Consider the following 19,184-nt stretch of genomic DNA (forward strand, 5'->3'; position numbering starts at 1 on the left):
TTCATTCTTTTCGCTAATGACGGGTCAAGTTTTTACAAATAAACTCCTTTCGGTAGTGGATTTTCAAAACTTCTGCAATGTACAGTGATCCATAACATACGAGGTTTCAAAGTTACAGAAAATAAATTTTTGGAAACTCGCTAACTGATTTGCTTCTATGAGCAAACAACTGAGAAGCAGTTCCATTTGTAGATTTAAACCCTATGGAGCTTGTACTTAATTTGTGCAAAAAGTACAGTAATATATTTTCACTATTTAAATATATTTTGCACAGTAAAAAAAACATAACCTAGAGTTTTGGGGTCAGTACTCCATCATTTCTAGGTTTTAGCAGCAGACTATCTCATGGGAGACTTTCATTGATTTTCTAAACTTCTTGCTGATTGACTTGTTTGTGAATCGACAAAATGTCTCTTAAGGTATAAATCGCACAATGCAAGCTCATACTAGAAGTACGCTGTGCCAAGAAAAATATTTCCTCATTGATTTGTAATGCACTTTTTTATGACGAACAATTGAATTTGTTGGTGTGCCTTCTTTGAAGGTTTATTTGTGCGTGTGTACATGATTTTTTTTTTTAAAGTCTCATTTAAGCTAACATGACTGTGGATAAGCTGCGATTCAATGTTGAGTAGCAAAAGAGATTAATGGGACATGATCGGCATCCAGGTTTATCGGATACGCTTGATTTATGAACCTTCTAGAAGGGATAATGGAAAGGTGGAGTGATAAGCAGCCACCGGTTAGAAAGAGAAGCAAGAGTGAAGACAACAATGAAGGGGTGCGTCAAGGGGTTAAAAGCAGTCCGTAGCTTCAAATGTTTCAGAAGTTTATGCGGTAAAACCCGAATGAACATTTAGTAACTCATTGCCATTGACAATGCTAGGCATCTAATCATGTGGCGTCCAATCAACCTTTTATCAACTATAGGTTATCGCTAGTCGACATACAATCCTTTTGGACATCTATCACTGTTAATGGCAGTCAACGGGTTACCAAATATACATAAAGCATTTGAGGAATATATGAGTATATAAAAACAGTGTTGATAAAATTAATTCTACATTATATAGAGGAAATCATAATATAATGTAATAATCCTATAATTATTATGGTTCTGGGGATAAGGGTGCATCAAGCACATGATTTATGAAGCCACTGTGAGGGATAATGGAAAGGTGAAAGGATGCGGGGCGGCAGGCTAAGAGAGAAACAACGGCTTAGTCGCTTTAATGGAATGCTGGAAGGCGTTCGATATATAACGAGCCGCACTGATGAAGTACCTCACCTGGGCGGAGCACTTATCTGGGGAGTCGTAAGAAACGCACTTGAAGAAAAAGGAGCCACTTCCAGGACAAAACTAAAGTTATAGAGAAAGGTGACAGTAAAGATTATGAGAAGTGAAAACGTGCATCGACTATTGAATCACCATCAACCACTCGTCTGGCTGGCGTATTCTACAGTTATATTTTCTACTTTTTTAACCTTTTCATGCACAAATTGTGCCTTTTTTGTACCCTTATAGGCCACTCATTTGACGCATTGGCTGACATTGAAAATAAAATTATTTCCTCTGGCCAAGGTGCACCCTTTTTGACTGGCAGTGGAACGTTCATTCGCCACTCGCAGTCAAAATGGATTGGACGTTAAGCACCGCCAATGGCAAAAAGTTTAAATTTATTGGACATTGGTCACTGTCAATGAAATGTAATTAAATAAATACTAAGCAGGGAAAACAATCTACTTTAGAGTGTTACTTGGGGCCTCACCAGTGTGTGTTTCAATTATGTATTCATTTAATTAATTTAGATTTCATTCACATTTTATTAATGTATATTTGCGGTATTTGAAATGAGGCGGTGCAACAGGATCATAATCGAGGTCAATTGATTAAACGGCAGTGTTTCATCCTTTTTTTTTCCTGCAAGATGCAGTGGTATGTAGGCACTGGGTTTCGCCGCAGTGCTCTTTGCATTGACTCTTGGTGAATAAAGGCCAGATGCAAGTGTGTGTGTGTGTGTGTGTGTGTCTTTGAATGAGTATGTGATTGCGTGTATGGTGCCATTTTTATAGTCTCTAAAAAGCTGCTGCTGTGACCAGTATTAAATGTGTGTTTGTTGCAGTGTAAGTTCGATATGTCTGGATGCTCTTGTGTGTGTCGGGGGTGTGTTTGTTCGCGCGCGTCGAAGCCGTTCTCACTTACTTTAGGGTAGCCACATTAATCACGTTGAGTATCGCAACCAGTCAGCCATCGCCGACAGTCCATTATAGCTGGAATCCACCTAATGAGCTTTTTACTGGACTGGCTGAAGGGAGCTCACACGGGCTCACATCGGCTAAATCTAACATACCATGGCCGTCAATATGTCTATAATGCCAGATGTTTTATTATCAACTATCATTATTTTAATTGATTAAGAGCTACGATAAGTCGTTATAATTCATTATTCCTTGATCATGTTTTAGCGCAAGAGAATTGTATTCCAAGTGAACACAAAACATAGGCACCATCCATTTAGATACAATGATTTGGGATGCCATGTAGCCTTATTTCGATATGACACATTTTGAGTGTTTTACTATGCTTTGTGATGAATTCCGATACAAATGATTGCAGATATTAAAGTTGATGGCACGATCATGCTTCGCCACTCTGTGTACAGGTTGGAGTTTTAGCATGGGCTCCGCTTACCAGTTCCATAGTTGGCGAGTGTTTGTGGTGGTATGCGCTCTGCCCTGCGTCTCAGCGGTGGTGGCGCTCACCTTCATGCCTGAGAGCCCCCGGTTCTTGTTACAGGTGAGAGAGTACAGCCATGTGCATACTGTAAGTACACTACTCCCAAAACATGAGTGGTAGTGCACTTTCAAGTAAAACTTAAGGATGAACATAAAGTTAGATTGTCAATGGCTGTCACTGAGTCAAAACATTGGGGAACTATATTTCCAAGTAACCATTTTGCCCACTCTGTCAACTAGATGGGCAAACACGATGAGGCCTGGATGGTCCTCAAGCAAATCCATGACATCAACATGCGAGCTCGTGGAGAACCCGAGAGAGTCTTCACCGTGAGTGAATTAACCTCACTTCTGGGCGCTTCTCTGCAGTAAAAACCCAAAAGACTGATGCTACCTCCCCCTGCAGGTCAACCGGATAAAGATACCCAAACTACTTGATGAGTTGGTGGAAATGCAGAGCGAGTCGGCCAATCCGGTGCTCAAGGCTCTTTCCAAAGTAAAGACAGAGATCCGAGGGGTCAGTTTCAGTTTGAAGTAAATCATACTATATTTCACTATGTGAGCGATATAAAAAATGACTCATTCTTATTTCTTTTTATAAACAGATCTGTTCTACTTTCATGAAATGCTTTGACTACCCAGTAAAAGACAACACCATAAAACTGGCGGCAGTTTGGTTTACACTCTCTTTTGGGTAAGACCAAACAAACTACTAATCATTTAAATACATCTAATGTTTATTATTTCCAAAAGTTTGCTTCTTGCTAAAAATCTCTATTGTCACCTGTACAAATTCTTTAGAAAATCAGATGCAGAAAATAGAATGCCGCGAGAAATTCAAATTCAACCTTGACAGTCACTCATTGTCCCTGAACCACAGGTTCTACGGCCTATCCGTGTGGTTCCCCGACGTAATCAAGCACCTGCAGGCCGATGAATACGCCTCCCGGGTGAAGATCCACACCAACGAACGCATCGAAGACTTCACCTTCAACTTCACGCTGGAAAACCAGATCCACAGAAATGGCGTTTTTCTCAATGACAGGTAATCAAACCGACTGGTTGGATTCATAGGGTGTTCACCTCAACATGTCGGGGGCCTCTTTCTCACTATTTGTCATGAGAGTTCACATTAATCCTGCCTCCTTTATCTCCAATGAAATGAATAGGCTTATCTCCGAGGCTTATGACTTTTACTTATACAGAGAAAAGATACATGTGCACATACATGTTTGCCTTCACAACATAAATCTTTTTTTTCCCTAAGTGAGCTTAGAATTTTGACATATAATGAAAGCAGATATAAACATTTTGGACAGGGGTTTTCCGTTCTCTACTCATTGTTAGGAATGATATCACAGTGTTTTGTTCAGAGTTATGCCTGAAGAAAGCAAGAAGTCGTTGCCCTTATCACAAGGACTTTTCATCCTGGCAGGTTCATCAGCATGAAATTTAAGGCGGTCTCCTTCATCAACTCCTCTTTCCTCAACTGCTACTTCGAGGATGTCTCTTCTGTGGGTTCCTCGTTCAAAAACTGCACCATTATCGACTCCTTCTTTTACAACACAGGTACGTTCAGTCCAAGCCGGAGTGGGAGTGCGCTCGTTAGGAAACTCCACGGCTTGCAAACAGTGCAAGGAAAAAGGTTTCAGACGTGCAAGCAGAAAGGAATTGAAAGGCAAGGGAAAGAGAAGGCGGCAAAAGAAACTGGAGCTGATTCAGACCCTCTGGGAGTCTGGGCCTTCAAATGATTTCCCTTGCAGCATTCAGAAAAAAAATGCTGAACATGGAAACGGAAAATGCACGTAAGCCGCCGGCAAAGCACCATGGGAAATGTAGTCTCCTTTGAGACCCCCGGGCGACGTGCCAAGATTGTGAGGGTGGAAAGAACAACATTAGCGTGCACTGCAGGTCAAATTACCCAAGATTTTGATCTTTGCTAGTTAAAATAAAATGACTGTAATCAGGGCGAAATTGAAAATGGAGGCTGAAAAATACTGTCCCGTGTGCCCAAAATTTGAGACCCCTGTCCCATATGAATGTATTTAAAAACATTTAAGAAATAATGTCATCATTTAGACATGAAAGTGTTAATCTGAAAATATTACAAGTCCTTCTTAGAATCTAAAATGCTTAGTTTTTAACAAATACGAATATCCCAAAACAAAATCCTACGCATTTACAGTGTGGTTAAAAAGCACTAATGGCCTCTTTTCGGCAGATATCGACGACACCAAGCTGACAAACTCCAAGGTGGCCAACAGCTCCTTCCACCACAACAAGACGGGCTGTCAAATGACCTTTGACGACGACTACAGCGCCTACTGGGTCTACTTTGTCAACTTTCTGGGAACGTTAGCCGTGCTGCCCGGCAACATCGTCTCCGCCCTCCTCATGGACAAAATAGGCCGCCTCAGCATGTTGGGTATGCTTTCACAGCAAGCTATATACTCTTATTTCAGACATACTGCAGTTTAACATGTAGGTGGCAAGCTCCAGTAAACCAAAAAATATGCATCCCATATTTTGCTATTGTGATTTGGATTGGAATAATTCTGCTAAAATTGCTTAATTTTTTGGAAAGAAAGTCATAACTGTATTTTCTTCTGCCATCAACCGAGGTCAGTCATTTATCTTTTGGGCATCTTCAGGGGGCTCCATGGTGCTGTCGGGCATCAGCTGCTTCTTCTTGTGGTTCGGCACCAGCGAATCCATGATGATCTTCATGCTGTGCCTTTACAATGGCCTCAGCATCTCTGCCTGGAACTCCCTGGATGTGGTCACCACAGAGCTCTACCCCACTGACAGAAGGTAAAATGGGTTTTCATTTTTTTCATTTAAAAAAACCATTTATAAATGGTAACTTTTCACCTGAATAGCTTTCCCCTCGATATAAAATGACAAAAGAAAAGTCATTATACCCTTTAAAAAAGGCTTCACATGTCATTTGAAAATATCTAACCCAATTCATATCAAAATGAAGTCTGGATTAAAATGTCTTTTCCCTAAATATTTTATGGAGAAAGATTTTTTTTTAACATTTCTTTTCCCTAAAACATATTACTTTCAATCTGCACAGTATTGTTTTGTGAAATTGAAAACACACATAATACCTTTAACAAAGGCAATTTATCCAACAATACATGACAATTTCTGTGTCACGTTTTGTTAAAAACTTTACTAAGTGTAGGTAAGTGTTAAATAAAGATTTCAGGGTGGAATTTTTGAATTGTTATTTTTAACTATCATGATACATAATAATACATACCATACAAAGCATACATTTTAAGATTTGTAATAAATCCAATGATTAATTTTACCTAGCAGTCATACTATTTAAGAAAAAGTGAATTGCTTGGTGGAAAAAAAATCAACATTAATATGATGTTTTCTATCTCAATATTGACTTTAATTCTGGGTCTGCAGAGGCACAGGTTTTGGTTTCTGCAACGCCATGTGCAAGCTTGCGGCCGTGCTGGGCAACCTAATCTTCGGCTCTCTGGTGGGCATCACCAAGGCCATCCCTATCCTTCTGGCGTCATCCGTGCTGGTCTGCGGCGGACTGGTGGGCCTGCGACTACCCGACACGCGCGCTAACGTTCTCATGTAACTGCGCAGCACCGCTTTTGTTTGTTGCTATCCCTTGACCTGTGCCACAATTCCTTCCATCCACATTCAAATGGAAACATTGATGTCAAAGTTGCTAGCTTCGCATTACTCCATCATTTCCACACTGTAAGTCACTAAAACCCGCGTTTACACATCAGAACACATTAAATGGGACTAGAGAAAAACGTGGCGTCTCGTACCATAAATGGATTGAAAAATACGCCAGAAAGCTGCTTTACGACCCTTGCAAAGAGTCATATGCCTCCAACATAGCTGCCTATCAACACGCTGTTGTTTATTTAATTAAAAGAAGGGAAAATGGGGGGAAATAATACAGATAAATAGATTTGATTGAGCAGTGAAAATGCATTTATTTTCTCACTAAGTTTATTTATTTTTCTTTGAGTCACAAGATTTTAGTCTTAAAATCTGTAGCGTGAAAGTGTAAATATTTTATACTTTTTTGTTGTTGTTTGATTTACTTTTAACGTGAGTCATATAAGTCATTCTTACGAGAATTTAGTAGGATTTTCCGCTCATTGGTTTGTAGTAGGTATGTATAGTAACTTTCACTGAAAAATGTAGCATATACATACCATATTTTTTCATCACGAAATCCAGTCTTTTCATGTCAAAGTTTATTTCTGATTTTATTCCAGAATCGAATGTTTGTTTTTTTTAAAAACGAGGCATTTGAATTTGAAAAGTTTCCATTTTCATGGCAAAACTTAGAATTCTGTCACTAAATATCCCAGTTTCATGCAAAATTTACTCTTTATTGCTAAATATCAACATTTCATCCCCAAATCAAGCATTTTAACATGTTACCATTGCGTATTCTTGATTTTCCATTTCAAAACAGTAGATTTACTGTTTTTTTTCTGGACTTTCCTACTAAATTCATATCCTCAATTTCATGCTTTTTCTTGCGAGTAAATATAAAGGAGCAGCACCATTTTTATCGTGACATAAAAAAAAGTTTACATTTTCTGCCTTTTACCAGCCGTGGACTCTTCCTCGTGTGACCATTCGCTCTTGACCTCGCTTCCCTGATTCTGTCTTTTTCTTTGTCCTGTCCTGAAAAAAAGCCTTAAAGGCTGTGATGCCTCTTGGGAGGCTTTGCTGCTTTATTGCATCTATTCCATGCCAAACGTTTAGCACACCGCCATGCAAACATTGGTTCATCACCACTTGAATGCGAGTGGTGATGTAGTTTTATCTTTGATATTCAGGCCGTTGTCTCCATATGTTGCTGTGATTACTTCAAGAAAAGACCATTTATTTGTTCAACCTACTGTTTACTATATAGTGGTGCCTTGAGACAAGAGTTTATCCCCTTTACGGGCCATGTGGCTATTTTGAGTCATTTAAAAAGAATGAACTTAATCCTATTAAGACCCCACATTTTGAGTCATGGAGGCCGTACAATTAGAAATTGAAAAAAATACAGACAGAATAAATTGAGTCACTTGTATTGCAGGCATTGCTTAATTCTAGTCATTATTGAACAAAATCTCTGAGCAGTATTTCTGTGAAGGACCCTTGTGAATTTATAACATATACACTTTTTGTGGGTCTACTTATTGGCAATCCTGCCCAATTAGAACAATAGAGATGATATTTTTGCATTAAACAGAGATCATTATAGCTCAGTTAACTCGCAAAACACAAAAGAAATGTTGATTTAATCTGTATCATTATTATTATTTTACTCAGTCGTATCCCGCAATGTGAAATCCAATTCAAAACAAATTTGCTAAACATTCGAATGTCATTTTCTTTTCTTAATTGGCTTCTAATATCCATCATGATCCAAATCCAGCTTGACCATATGCAATCATTTTGACGATACATATGTCCTTTTGAAACATTGCTGTTTCCAATTAACATTTCCCTGCATGTTTGTTGGAAAATGTCCTTTAATGTGGTCTGTAATCTTTTCTTCTTCCCCTGTTCTCGACGTCCCTCCTCAATGTACATGTTGTTTTTTGCAAAGATGCTCTACCTGCGCGCCTGGATGACTTATTTTAATAAGAAAAAGTGTATGCGGTGAATGCTGTGTGAATATTGATCACTCTGGTGTCTGTATAAAATGTCTCATTTGAACTGAACAAATGATATCCTCTTTTTTTATTCAGAAGGTGGTGCTGTTGACAGACTGAGTCTAATTCATCCGTTTCTCAAGCTTGACGAGACAAAGCAAATGTAACGTATGTCGATTGCTAACTTTTTGCCAAAATTCTACAGCTCCAGAAAAAGATGATAAAATATTTCCACTTTTTACCCATGATATTATAAAACACTTTGATATTAGTCATATAATTCACATTGCCACAGATAGACCCGTGAAAAAAAATCTTTGTTAACTGGACCTGACATAGACAGAAAAATGTTTTTGACAAAAAAAATGTTTCTGTACTGATTGGAACCATTCTAACTTTCAACTGTTTGGATGGTCATTTTAATGTTAATTCAACATATGAATATGGATACTCTTTTAGGCAATTCATTTGTTATTCTAAATTAAATTAGTTATCATGCATCCTTTCCAGCAATTGAATATGCTTTATTTAAATAGAACGAAGTTACAGAAGTGGACTAGTCTGACTGCTTTTGCTCTCAGTCCTGTCTTGGGATTTGTGATTGCGGGCGTGTATTGCTGTTTCCTGTTACAGGAAACCGGAAAGTGCCTCTTCCATGAGAGAGCTAAGCTACTAATGGACAACAACTCTGTAATAGAAATCCCACAAAATACAGCCCCTTAAACTTTTCCACTTTGCAACAACATACTACAAATACAGACATGTTTTATAAGAAATGAAAAGTGAAAATGAAAGGCACCTAATGAGAAAACAACAACAAAAACAATACATTTAAAAAAAAGATATTTGCATTATCTCTTTATGTCTACACAAAGAGTTCAGTAAATTATATACATCTGTATGAGGGTCCTGCTCATACATACCATACAATACATATATAGTATACACTTACATGTTTTCATATTTGAGTCTAAAGAAAACTTATTTTGTGGCAACTTTGTCGACTCATAATTTCATGTTGCAGGTCAGGTCATGTTGTAGGGCTCTTTTTTGCAATACTACATGACTAATAAGATAAGATTTTCCAGTTCTGTAATTAATTCAACAAAATACCCGCATATGATGACATATAATGGTGAAAGGAAGCAACAATTTGCAAAAGAATGAAAAAAATTCAACAAAATAGATTTATCCGTCATATTAACTGTTTCAGTGCCATTGACGATCAAATGAGGATGTCTCCAAACATTATTTTTTAGGAGGACGTGCTGATGCTTCTTGGCTTAAATGTGATGTAGGACAAACTGGATCTGGCAGATTTGGACATGAGCAAAAAGAGAAAAGGGTCCAAACAGGCGTGCACGTAACACAGACACAGGGCCACATTGAAGACCACGTACGAACTCTCAGTGCCGTCCACAAAAAGCTGCACGTAATGAAGGAAGTGCACTACCCCGGCGGGCGTGAAACACACCAGGAAGATGGCGAACACTAGCGAGCTGGCCTTCATGTAGACGGTCCAATCCAGGTGGGATCGCTGCAACTCACACATGATTCGACCGTAGCACAGAACCGTCACGGCCAGCGGTACCAGGAGACCCGCCAGCGTCAAGACGAGGTTGTAGTGGAGCAGAAAGACGTGGGATCCGAGATCAAGCGGCAGGACGTCGTGGCAGGTGACGTGGCCCAGCTCGGGGATCTGAAAGCTCTGCCGCACCATCAGCTGGGGGAGGACGGCGGCGGCGAACACCCCCCACACGGCCACCGTCGTCCAGGCGGCGTAGAAGCGCTTGAGGAGCCGCTTGTAGGTGAAGGGGTGCACCACGGCCAGGTAGCGCTGGATGCTGATGCAGGCCAGCGTGTGCGCTGAGCAGTAGAGGTTGCCATAGAAACATGCCGTGACAACCCGGCAGGCCACTTCTCCCAGTGCCCAGTGGTTGCCCTGGAGATGGTAGTGGGCTTTGAAAAAGAGGGAACCCAGCAGGAGAAGGTCGGAAGCGGCGAGGCTGCTATAGAGGATGGCCGACGACACCTTGCGCACTTTGGCGGCCAGCACACTCAGAACGGCCACGTTGGCCGGGAACCCCACGGCCACCGCCAGCATGTACACAGCAGGGAGGACTTTGGTGCTCAGCGGGCCAGACAGGTACCCCGCCGTGCTGTTGCTTAGCAACCGCAGCCTCGGAGGCGAGTGCAATGGAAGGGCCGTCCCATTCACGGAGAGGACGCGGGTCTGGGCTAGGAGTTGTCCTTTAAAGGTTCTGGGGGAAAGAATCCCAGATGTGTTCTTGCGTTCGTGAATGGCCAATTTCTTTTTACCTGCCAACATATTACAGAACATATTTCTAATATGGAAAAACATGGTAAAAAAAATTGTCAATGGCAAACTATATCAACGTTGACGGCAATAGATGTCCAAACCATTTGGACTGTGAGGGATGGTCTGACAGCGATTAAAGCCCTCACAGTCCAAATAGATTGGACGTCTATTGCTGTCAATGGCCGTGACATGTAATCTTTCAAAGACAGCCATCCCATAAACACCAATTTTAAATGACTTATAAAGATTTATAAATCAATTATAGGATAAAAGTATTTGATTAATATAAAAATGGAAACAATAGAAATAAATTGAATTGTCATCATATGTAAGACTACATAAATAGTAGGATACATTTTTTACCTTATTAAAACTAAAGAAAAACAAATTACTGTTACCCAAAAATTGCTTTTACTGTCAATGAGAATTTTTAATAAGACTAACACATTTCCTTCATTTTCTAATTACTACCACAACACGTACTTTCAATCCTTTTCGGATACGCTGGCAATGAAAGATGTTAAAGACTGTATCCAGACCATTCCAGATTTATATTTATTTCCTTCTAGTGTAAGTTGACACAAACAAGTTGAGACAAAATATTTTTGTCTCCAATTTTTCAAAAAAAAACATCACTTGAAAAGAATATAAAAGCCAGATTTAATCGAACTTTAAATGAAAAGAAAATGTGAAGCAATGTACAATGTATTCTAGCAAGCTCAGCTGTTAAAACACAATAGAAATACTTTGGAATTGTGCAAGACACACTGGACCAAACCTTTTCCTGAATCGAGTGACAAAAGTGAAGCAAGCATATTACTTAATCCATAAAAGAAAACATCCCTTTCAATGTTATCTCTTACCTTTCTTCTGGAGAGTACCACCTAAACATAGCGATAGAAGCAACAAAAATAAATATTTCCCCATGGTTTTTGCGCCTTTGACCCGCAAACAGCTCCTCACGTCGTAGCTTAAACTTCACTCTACCATGAGCGGGGAAAGAAAAAAAGAAAAAAACTTCAATGTGGGTTGGCTGCTGTCTGACCCTCACACACCCTGTTTTTGATCTTTACTGCGTCAACTTTTTTTATGACGTCCAAAGGTAACAGCCAAGAGATGAATATACTTTTTCCTAATGTGGATTTAACATATTAAATATCTCCAATTTGACCTGGAAATATGATCCCTGATGTGAGATCATGACCAAAAGTATGTGCGAAGGAAACATCTGCTAAGAGATGATAAACTTGTCTCAACATGACCTTCTCCATTTCCGGACTTTTTTTCTCACTTTTGTCTTGCTTGTTTTGGCCAGTTTGGTGGCCCAAACATTATGGAGTTAAATTTATGTATTTGTTATTCAATCCAAAAAAAGTGACGTCAGTTAAAATATGTATTTCAATTTAAAAAAATCCCTACACCCAAAAAAAGCTTTTCAGTTGAACAAAAAGGAGTTTGAATGCAAAATTATAGTTGAGACTCAATAAACGGTTATTTTTATTGAAGTAAAAATTTGGGGGGAGATTGAAAATAGTAAGTATTTTGATTGAAGCAAGGGTTTTTTTGATTGAATAACAAAGACACAAATCTACCCCCTTACCTCAGAATCTAAAATATATCAGCATCAAAATGTTTAAAATACCACTTAAACTACTTCGTCTTGATACATGTTAAGATTAACCAGAGACACTGCTATTTAATTCATTAACTCCCATTGACGCAGAAAGGCTTGCTTGGATTAACCAATCGGTTGACAGGAGGAGATGTTGATATTTATGTTGGATTCCAGCGGTGGCCATGTTAGTGAAAGATCAGGCTAATAGTTGTCGGGTCAGCCATCTGTTACTGTTACATAATTAAAAGTAAACACTGCATTTTTTTTCTTGTTGAGGCAGAGCTCAGCAGAAATATTTATTTTATCAGAAATCTAAATAAGATGATTGCCGTCATCCTGTGATTGGAGCTGTCAGCGTTTCTGGAGTGATCAAGAAAACTAATACAGGTTTAGATAGATATAACAAATATATATATATATATATATATATATATATATATATATATCTTCTATTAACTTTTGTATTCACTTCAACTCTGCCTTACGCTACCTTGTCCTTGCACGGCTATTTTGTCTAGTCTGTGCTCGCAATATTGTGTTTTCTTTTTTTCCCCTGAACAAATGTATCGCACTAGGAGATATACAAGTGACCTGCAGACTTAAAAAGGATGATGATTGGTACATTCAAGAACTGTGAATAAGAAACATTTAACCTTTTTTCATTCTTCTTTTTGACAAATTTACACTGTCAGTGTCTAAATTACACGTAAAGATGCAAATACAATGACCATGTATCTTAATGTGGCGACAAAAGAAAATGCTTTAACTAAATAGAGTTCATTTTGAATATTACAAAAAATTATTAAAACATTGAATTCACTGTTAAATTTAGCTAAATAATATATGGCTCCTGATTAAGAATTCTACACCTGACTAAGAATAAAAAAATAAAAAATAACCTTTTATACAAATATTGATAATATAATGATTAAACAATAATGGGGGAGTGGTTCTTCCGCCTGACTTCAGTTCAGGGATTCTTGGTTAGAATCCCATTTAGTATTGGTGTGATTGTGATTGCGAGGGGTTGTCCGTTTCACTGTGCCTTGTGATTTTCTGGTAAACAATTTGGGTGGTTGGCTGGGATAGGCTCCAGCACCCCCCGGATAAGCGGCACAGAAGATGAATGAATAAACCATAATGATGGTTGTTTTTGTATTTTTGGAATTTCAGACCCATGTCCGGCCCACAGGCCAGGTCGATCGGTCATGCCATACTCTGGCTCTCCTCCGTCTGGTTGGATGACGGGAAACATGACGTCAGCTCCCAAAGAATGTCCGTCTGCTAGCTCCTGATTGGCCGCCAACTGGGGCCCACTTTTGGGGAGGGGAATCAGCAGAACATCCTGGGAAAGAGAAGAAGCCACAGTAGCGCACTACACAGAAGGTGGGAGAAGCTCCACAGGCTTGTCGAGTGAAATTTTCATCTTAGTTTGGAATTATATTGTTAAAATTGCAGGATGTCTCCAAAAATGTTACACTTGCTGCTATTTACTTTGTGTGCATGCACAGCCTCAGCAGAACAAACCAACAAAGGTAGGTTTGTAGTTTTATCCTATGTTGATTTCAATGCTAAAGATAATCATGTTAACTGTTTAAAAACAATATTTTTCTGTAATTGTTTGAGTAATGTGGAATGTTGGAATGACGACACTACTGTGTTTATGAGCGCATTCACGCTTTGATGTCAAAGGCTTTAAATGGCTTCTTTGAAAACATCATTTTCTACTGTTTTCCAATATCATAGTCTCTCAAAGGATTTTTTGAGATTGAAGTATTTTGCTTTTTGGGGCAAATACATTCTTTCTTTATCAGTGCGCTTGTGTATCGGAGACATATTTTGATCCAAATGTGATGTAATATATATTTTTTGTTCAGTTCCTCAAGTATCTTCAGTATCTGCTGTTTTTAGCTTAGATTTTGTTAGTATACACTTGCCTGTTACTTAATCAAATTCTATATGAAAACATAACTTGTGTGTCCAGAACGCCCCAAAGTACGAATGTTCACGTACTCCAACATTTCCTTCATTGCTGAACCCTTCACCAAGGATGATGTCTACGGTCATGAAGTGGTCCCACATGCGAATGACACCAAGTGGAACAGCAGCATGAGCACACGTCACATTTCGGGCGAAGTGCGTAGCTTCCTGACGGGCCGCCTGTCCACGCTAATCATCCCGTCTTTCTACACATTGGTGTGTCTGTTTGCACTGCCTGTCAACGCTTGCGCCGTCCTGGCCTTCTCGCGCCGCATTCGACCCAAGAAACCGGCGGCCATATACATGCTGAATCTGGCGTGCGCCGACCTGCTCTTCGCTTCCCTTCTGCCCTTGAAGGCGGCGTACCACTTTGCCGGGAACAACTGGGTATTCGGAGAGAGCATGTGCCGTGTGGTTACGGCCGCTTTCTACTGGAATATGTACTGCTCCGTCCTCTTAGTAGCATGCATCAGCGTGGACCGCCTTCTGGCCGTCGTGTATCCCATCGAGTCGTTGGTGTGGAGGACGCCACGCAATGCCATCATTGCCTGTGTGGCTATGTGGGTCCTGTCCCTGGCGGGCACGGCGCCCTTACTAATCTCAGAGCAGACGTTCTACCTGAAAGAGTTAAACATCACCACATGCCATGACGTTCGACCCGTGGGCGAGGTGGTCGGGCTGTACGGGCCGTACTTTGTCGCCTTGTGCGTCGCCCTCTTCATCGTCCCACTTCTGGTCACGGTCACGTCGTACATCCGTGTGATCTGCTCCCTGAGCCGGGCCCCTCGCAGCATTCCCGGACGCTCCCGTCGCAGAACCAGGGCCTTGGTGATGGCGCTGACGGTGCTGGTGCTGTTTTTCGTGTGCTTCGCGCCCACAAACTGCCTGCTCCTGGTCCACTACGGACAGCTCCACAGTGGGGGTAGCAAGGTCCGCGATGCCCCTGATAGCGCATATGTGGCCTACCTGTTGTTCCTGTGTTTGGGCAGCCTCAATTGCCTGCTAGACCCGTTGCTCTACTGCTTCGGCTCGTCCCAATGTCAGCGAGAGCTCGCCGGAACGCTCAAGTGTCGGAAAGGCGCCGAGAGTTTCAGCAACGGCTCATCAGACTCATACAGGTCCAGCAGCAGAACCATTTTGAAGAGTAGCCGTGCAGAGTGCTCTGATCAAAATGCCTCACATGCTAAGAAGGATTCTTTGCAAAGGAGCCAGAGTGGACAGTATAATAAACTTCTAGTCTAACTAATGAACCATCATATCTAAAACACTCAAAAATTAACTTGAGTACATTTTTACCACAATAGTATTCTTCCAGGAATCTCAGGAAGCTGTCCAATTTCATCACACATTCCTGGAAACTTCCGAAAAAAGGAGAAAAACAAAGTCTAAACTTCCTACATAATCATTTTGACCAAAAGCTCTAGGTTTCAAGAACTTTTGATCAAGGTGAATGTCTAAAATGTTTAGATATGTATAAACTTTTTTTAAAAATCCAAATAGGATGCCTTTTTAAAAGGTTTTAGAGCTTTTCTAGTAGTGTCCGCAATGTAGCACATTTTCCATTAGAATTTTTTAGATAGTAATGCACCTTCTTTTTTGAAATTTTATTTTATATGTATAATGTGAAATGATAACAAGCATTTAAAGCCAATGAAGGACTTTTTCTTTTGCACTGTTTCACCATTGAAGTTGTTACATTACAAATGATTATTGTTGTGTGTTGTGTGTATATTTGCCTACGTTCTTAACTGATATCCTTGCACATTCCTTGGAAAACAAACAAGTTGAAAATCACATTTTTTACCTTGTTTGGCTACAATAAACACGCTTATCCAGGAAAGATAAGCCAGCAGGCTTTTGAAGTTGTTGGTGCTTTTGCTGCTCCCTGTTGATCACCATCAGTATACCCTGTCCATTGCCTTGTAGTTCTTGTTTTAACCACTAGAGAACAATAGAGGAAAGGTTTTGCTTGGATTATAATATTTCCTTCTATCTTTATGCTATTATTTTACAATATGTTAAGTTATTCTGTATGTTTTAAACACAGTTGTGATGTGAAGTGATACACAGAATGCTAAATATATACTATACTACAAGAAAGAATGTTAGCTTTAGGATGAAGAAGAAATATCTTATCTCAGTGTCTGAGCTCCTTTGTTTTATCACTAATAAAAATCATAGTTTGAAATTATGAGTTTTTTCATTCTTATTAATTGATGATATCTTGTGTAAAATCAAAAGGGAAAATAAACTACATATATAAATGTCAACATTGCTCATTGGGAGCTACTGATTGGCTCTGTGTGGTCATGTGACATGAGGACGTCATCAAGGTGTGGATTCTCTGTGCCTCACCAGGTGGAGATTTAAGACAAGCAACTGCAAGGCGACACGACTTTTTTTTAACTAAACAAGAACAAGTCTATCAGAAAAATAATACGACTCCACCATGGCTACGCGTGGTGGACGTCTTTGTGGACTAGTTGCCATTCTTCTTTGTTCTCTGCACACCTGTTGGTGTGACACAGGTGAGTCGGTTTTATTTATTTTTATCGGGTGGGACGACATTGTAGTGGTCCACAAAAAAGAGAAGATATTTGCCACAATGTTTTTGTTACACATATTGTGGTAGAGTATGTGGGGCCTTTAATTGGGTTTCCAAAGTGGAGGGTTTATTTTTTTAACTTGGCTGTCACATGACAGGCACTCTGCTGTAACGTCAGGTTATGCTCAATTGAAGGGAAGTGCCATCTGTCCACAAAAAGATCCCAAACAAACATTAATGATTCTGAAATAGAAGTGGATACTTGGGACATTAGGACCCTCTAAACTTTTAGGTTTATTGCAGTTCTCAAAAACAGTGCTCAATAATGCATTGATATAGTTAAATTGGTGATCTAGAGACCAACCAAGTATTTTTTGGTGCTTCACCATTTTGTTTGCATATTGGAATCCTGCAGAGAATGGGCGAGGCTTCACCGGCACAGAAACCCCCGATGGCATTTTGTTGGGCCCACAGGCCAAATCGGTTCTGAGCAGCGGCCTCACCACCGTTTTCCTGCCAATCGTATACATCATAGTTTTCGTGGTGGGCCTGCCTGCAAATGCAATGGCTGTCTGGGTGTTTCTGTTCCGCACCAAGAAGAAGCATCCGTCATCCATCTACATGGCCAACTTGGCGCTTGCAGACCTGTTTTTTGTTATCTGGACGCCATTGAAGATCGCCTACCACCTCAACAACAACAACTGGACATACGGCGAGGGGCTGTGCAAGGTCCTGGTGGGCTTTTTCTACGGGAACATGTACTGCTCCATGGCCTTCATCGCCTGCATCAGTGTGCAACGTTACCAGGCCGTGGTGTACCCGCTGGTGCAGCGCCAGAACACCATCGCCTACGTGGTTGCGGCGGCCATCTGGGCGACGGTGTGGCTCCTCACCATCCCGCTCTATCTGTACGACCAGCAGGTGCGAGTGGCCAAATTGAACATCCTCACCTGTCACGATGTCACCCGACCCAGCCAGAGGAAGATGCCAGCTGGCTACTTCCTCACCATGGGCGTGGCGGGCTTCTTGATACCCGCCGGTATCTGCGCCGTTTCCTATGTGCTAACGCTACGGGCACTCCGCAACAGCATGGTGGTGGACGCCGCCATAGCCAAGAAGCGACGCAAGGCATTGGTGCTGATCGTCACTGTGCTGCTGATGTTCATGCTATGCTTTGTGCCCAGCAACATCATGCTCCTGGTCCACTACATCCTACTGCTGAGGGAGACGCACAACAATCTCTACGGATTTTACATCACCACATTGTGTCTGGCTAGTCTCAACAGCTGTATCGACCCGTTCGTCTACTACTACATCTCGGACGACTTCCGGGAGCACGTGAAGAACACCTTCCGTTGCCGTAGCCAGCGCACTGTGGAGAGGATGCGCGTGTCCTTCAGTGCTCTGAAATTCTCCAAGAAGAGCAATACGTACGCGACTGATTCCAGTGGAAATACCGGGAGCTCAAATTGTTAGCTGGGATGTCAGACTTTCTCCAGACTAGCAAACTACTTTAGTTGTTAATGGCAACCAGTCAGGGTTGTTTCAGCTAAGATGAATAATAACACTTCAAATGGAAGGATGTTTTTGAGGGTACTTTTTCACGTTAGTTTCTTTAACTTGCACCTTCACTTCTATTTAGTGTTCAGTTTTTGCTCTATGGAGTTTTAGTTTGTTGCATTTTTACGCTTTGATGAGCCTTATGGACCCTTCACTGACACTGAACTTTATTTTTTTTAAAGACCCCGTTAACAACCAGAAGCCGAAAACAGTAAATGAAGCCATAAGATGCATGATGTAACACGGTTCTTTTTTCTTTCTTTCTAAATAACTGCCTATATATATTTTTGCTCATGTTTACTTTCAATATTTTTTCATTGGAAATTTTGAAACCTTAGAAATTAATAAATTATATCTGTAAAACTATGTGAAATTATACTGACCACAGTAGATCAATTTGGGGGGGTTTGTTGGTAATCAAGACAGAGCGAAAATGTATTTAAATGTACTATCCAAAAAAATCTCTATATAACATAAGTAGTTATATTTTGAAAGTTTAATGTTGAATTTTTATTTTGAACCAAATTGCTTTATGTACATGAATTGATGTCCAATATCTTGACTCAATTTCATTTATATTGAGCTTTCAGCCTTCTCTCTAAAATAACAGTACAGAGAGCAAATACTAATACAATCATAAATAACCCAGCAAAATTCCATTACAATAAGACGGCATATAATAAAAAATATTGATGAAACTATTAATATATTCAATGTGCATGTGATGTAAACATTTGAAGATTATACTACATTGTTCATGCAAAATTTAAAATATAT

The 19,184-nt window shown here is 40.2% G+C and overlaps 3 protein-coding genes and 1 pseudogene across 7 annotated transcripts in view; 3 read left to right on the plus strand and 1 right to left on the minus strand.

The window, feature by feature from the left end:
• Window positions 1-6,898, plus strand: part of LOC144090652 (synaptic vesicle glycoprotein 2C-like) — a 23,090-nt gene extending 16,192 nt beyond the window's left edge. For all 3 annotated transcript variants that reach the window (XM_077622359.1, XM_077622360.1, XM_077622358.1), the window contains 9 exons: window positions 2,664-2,797; window positions 2,977-3,066; window positions 3,143-3,253; window positions 3,342-3,430; window positions 3,617-3,781; window positions 4,172-4,305; window positions 4,958-5,161; window positions 5,388-5,547; window positions 6,163-6,898. In XM_077622359.1, the coding sequence (XP_077478485.1) occupies window positions 2,664-2,797; window positions 2,977-3,066; window positions 3,143-3,253; window positions 3,342-3,430; window positions 3,617-3,781; window positions 4,172-4,305; window positions 4,958-5,161; window positions 5,388-5,547; window positions 6,163-6,346 (1,271 nt within the window). In that variant the 3' untranslated portion in view covers window positions 6,347-6,898. The remainder of the gene's footprint in view (window positions 1-2,663; window positions 2,798-2,976; window positions 3,067-3,142; window positions 3,254-3,341; window positions 3,431-3,616; window positions 3,782-4,171; window positions 4,306-4,957; window positions 5,162-5,387; window positions 5,548-6,162) is intronic.
• Window positions 6,899-8,458: 1,560 nt separating this feature from the next.
• Window positions 8,459-11,883, minus strand: LOC144090657 (proteinase-activated receptor 3-like). Its single transcript, XM_077622365.1, has 2 exons — window positions 11,571-11,883; window positions 8,459-10,706 (listed from the first exon to the last, which is right to left on the minus strand). Exons 1-2 carry the CDS (start codon window positions 11,632-11,634, stop codon window positions 9,643-9,645), a joined length of 1,128 nt encoding a protein of 375 aa, XP_077478491.1. The 5' UTR covers window positions 11,635-11,883; the 3' UTR covers window positions 8,459-9,642.
• LOC144090654 (proteinase-activated receptor 1 pseudogene) lies at window positions 10,342-15,765 on the plus strand (annotated as a pseudogene). Of its 2 annotated transcripts, XR_013305474.1 has the most exons (3): window positions 10,342-10,533; window positions 13,496-13,708; window positions 13,781-15,765. The product of XR_013305474.1 is annotated as a proteinase-activated receptor 1 pseudogene, transcript variant X2 (transcript). The 2 variants fall into 2 exon arrangements; XR_013305473.1 differs by having other exon boundaries at window positions 13,496-15,765.
• An 837-nt stretch (window positions 15,766-16,602) lies between these two features.
• f2rl1.1 (coagulation factor II (thrombin) receptor-like 1, tandem duplicate 1) lies at window positions 16,603-18,780 on the plus strand. The gene is made up of 2 exons (XM_077622364.1): window positions 16,603-16,830; window positions 17,263-18,780. Exons 1-2 carry the CDS (start codon window positions 16,752-16,754, stop codon window positions 18,321-18,323), a joined length of 1,140 nt encoding a protein of 379 aa, XP_077478490.1. The 5' UTR covers window positions 16,603-16,751; the 3' UTR covers window positions 18,324-18,780.
• Window positions 18,781-19,184: the final 404 nt, after the last annotated feature.

The sequence above is a fragment of the Stigmatopora argus genome, chromosome 16, assembly GCF_051989625.1.
Source record: "Stigmatopora argus isolate UIUO_Sarg chromosome 16, RoL_Sarg_1.0, whole genome shotgun sequence".
NCBI lineage: Eukaryota > Metazoa > Chordata > Actinopteri > Syngnathiformes > Syngnathidae > Stigmatopora > Stigmatopora argus.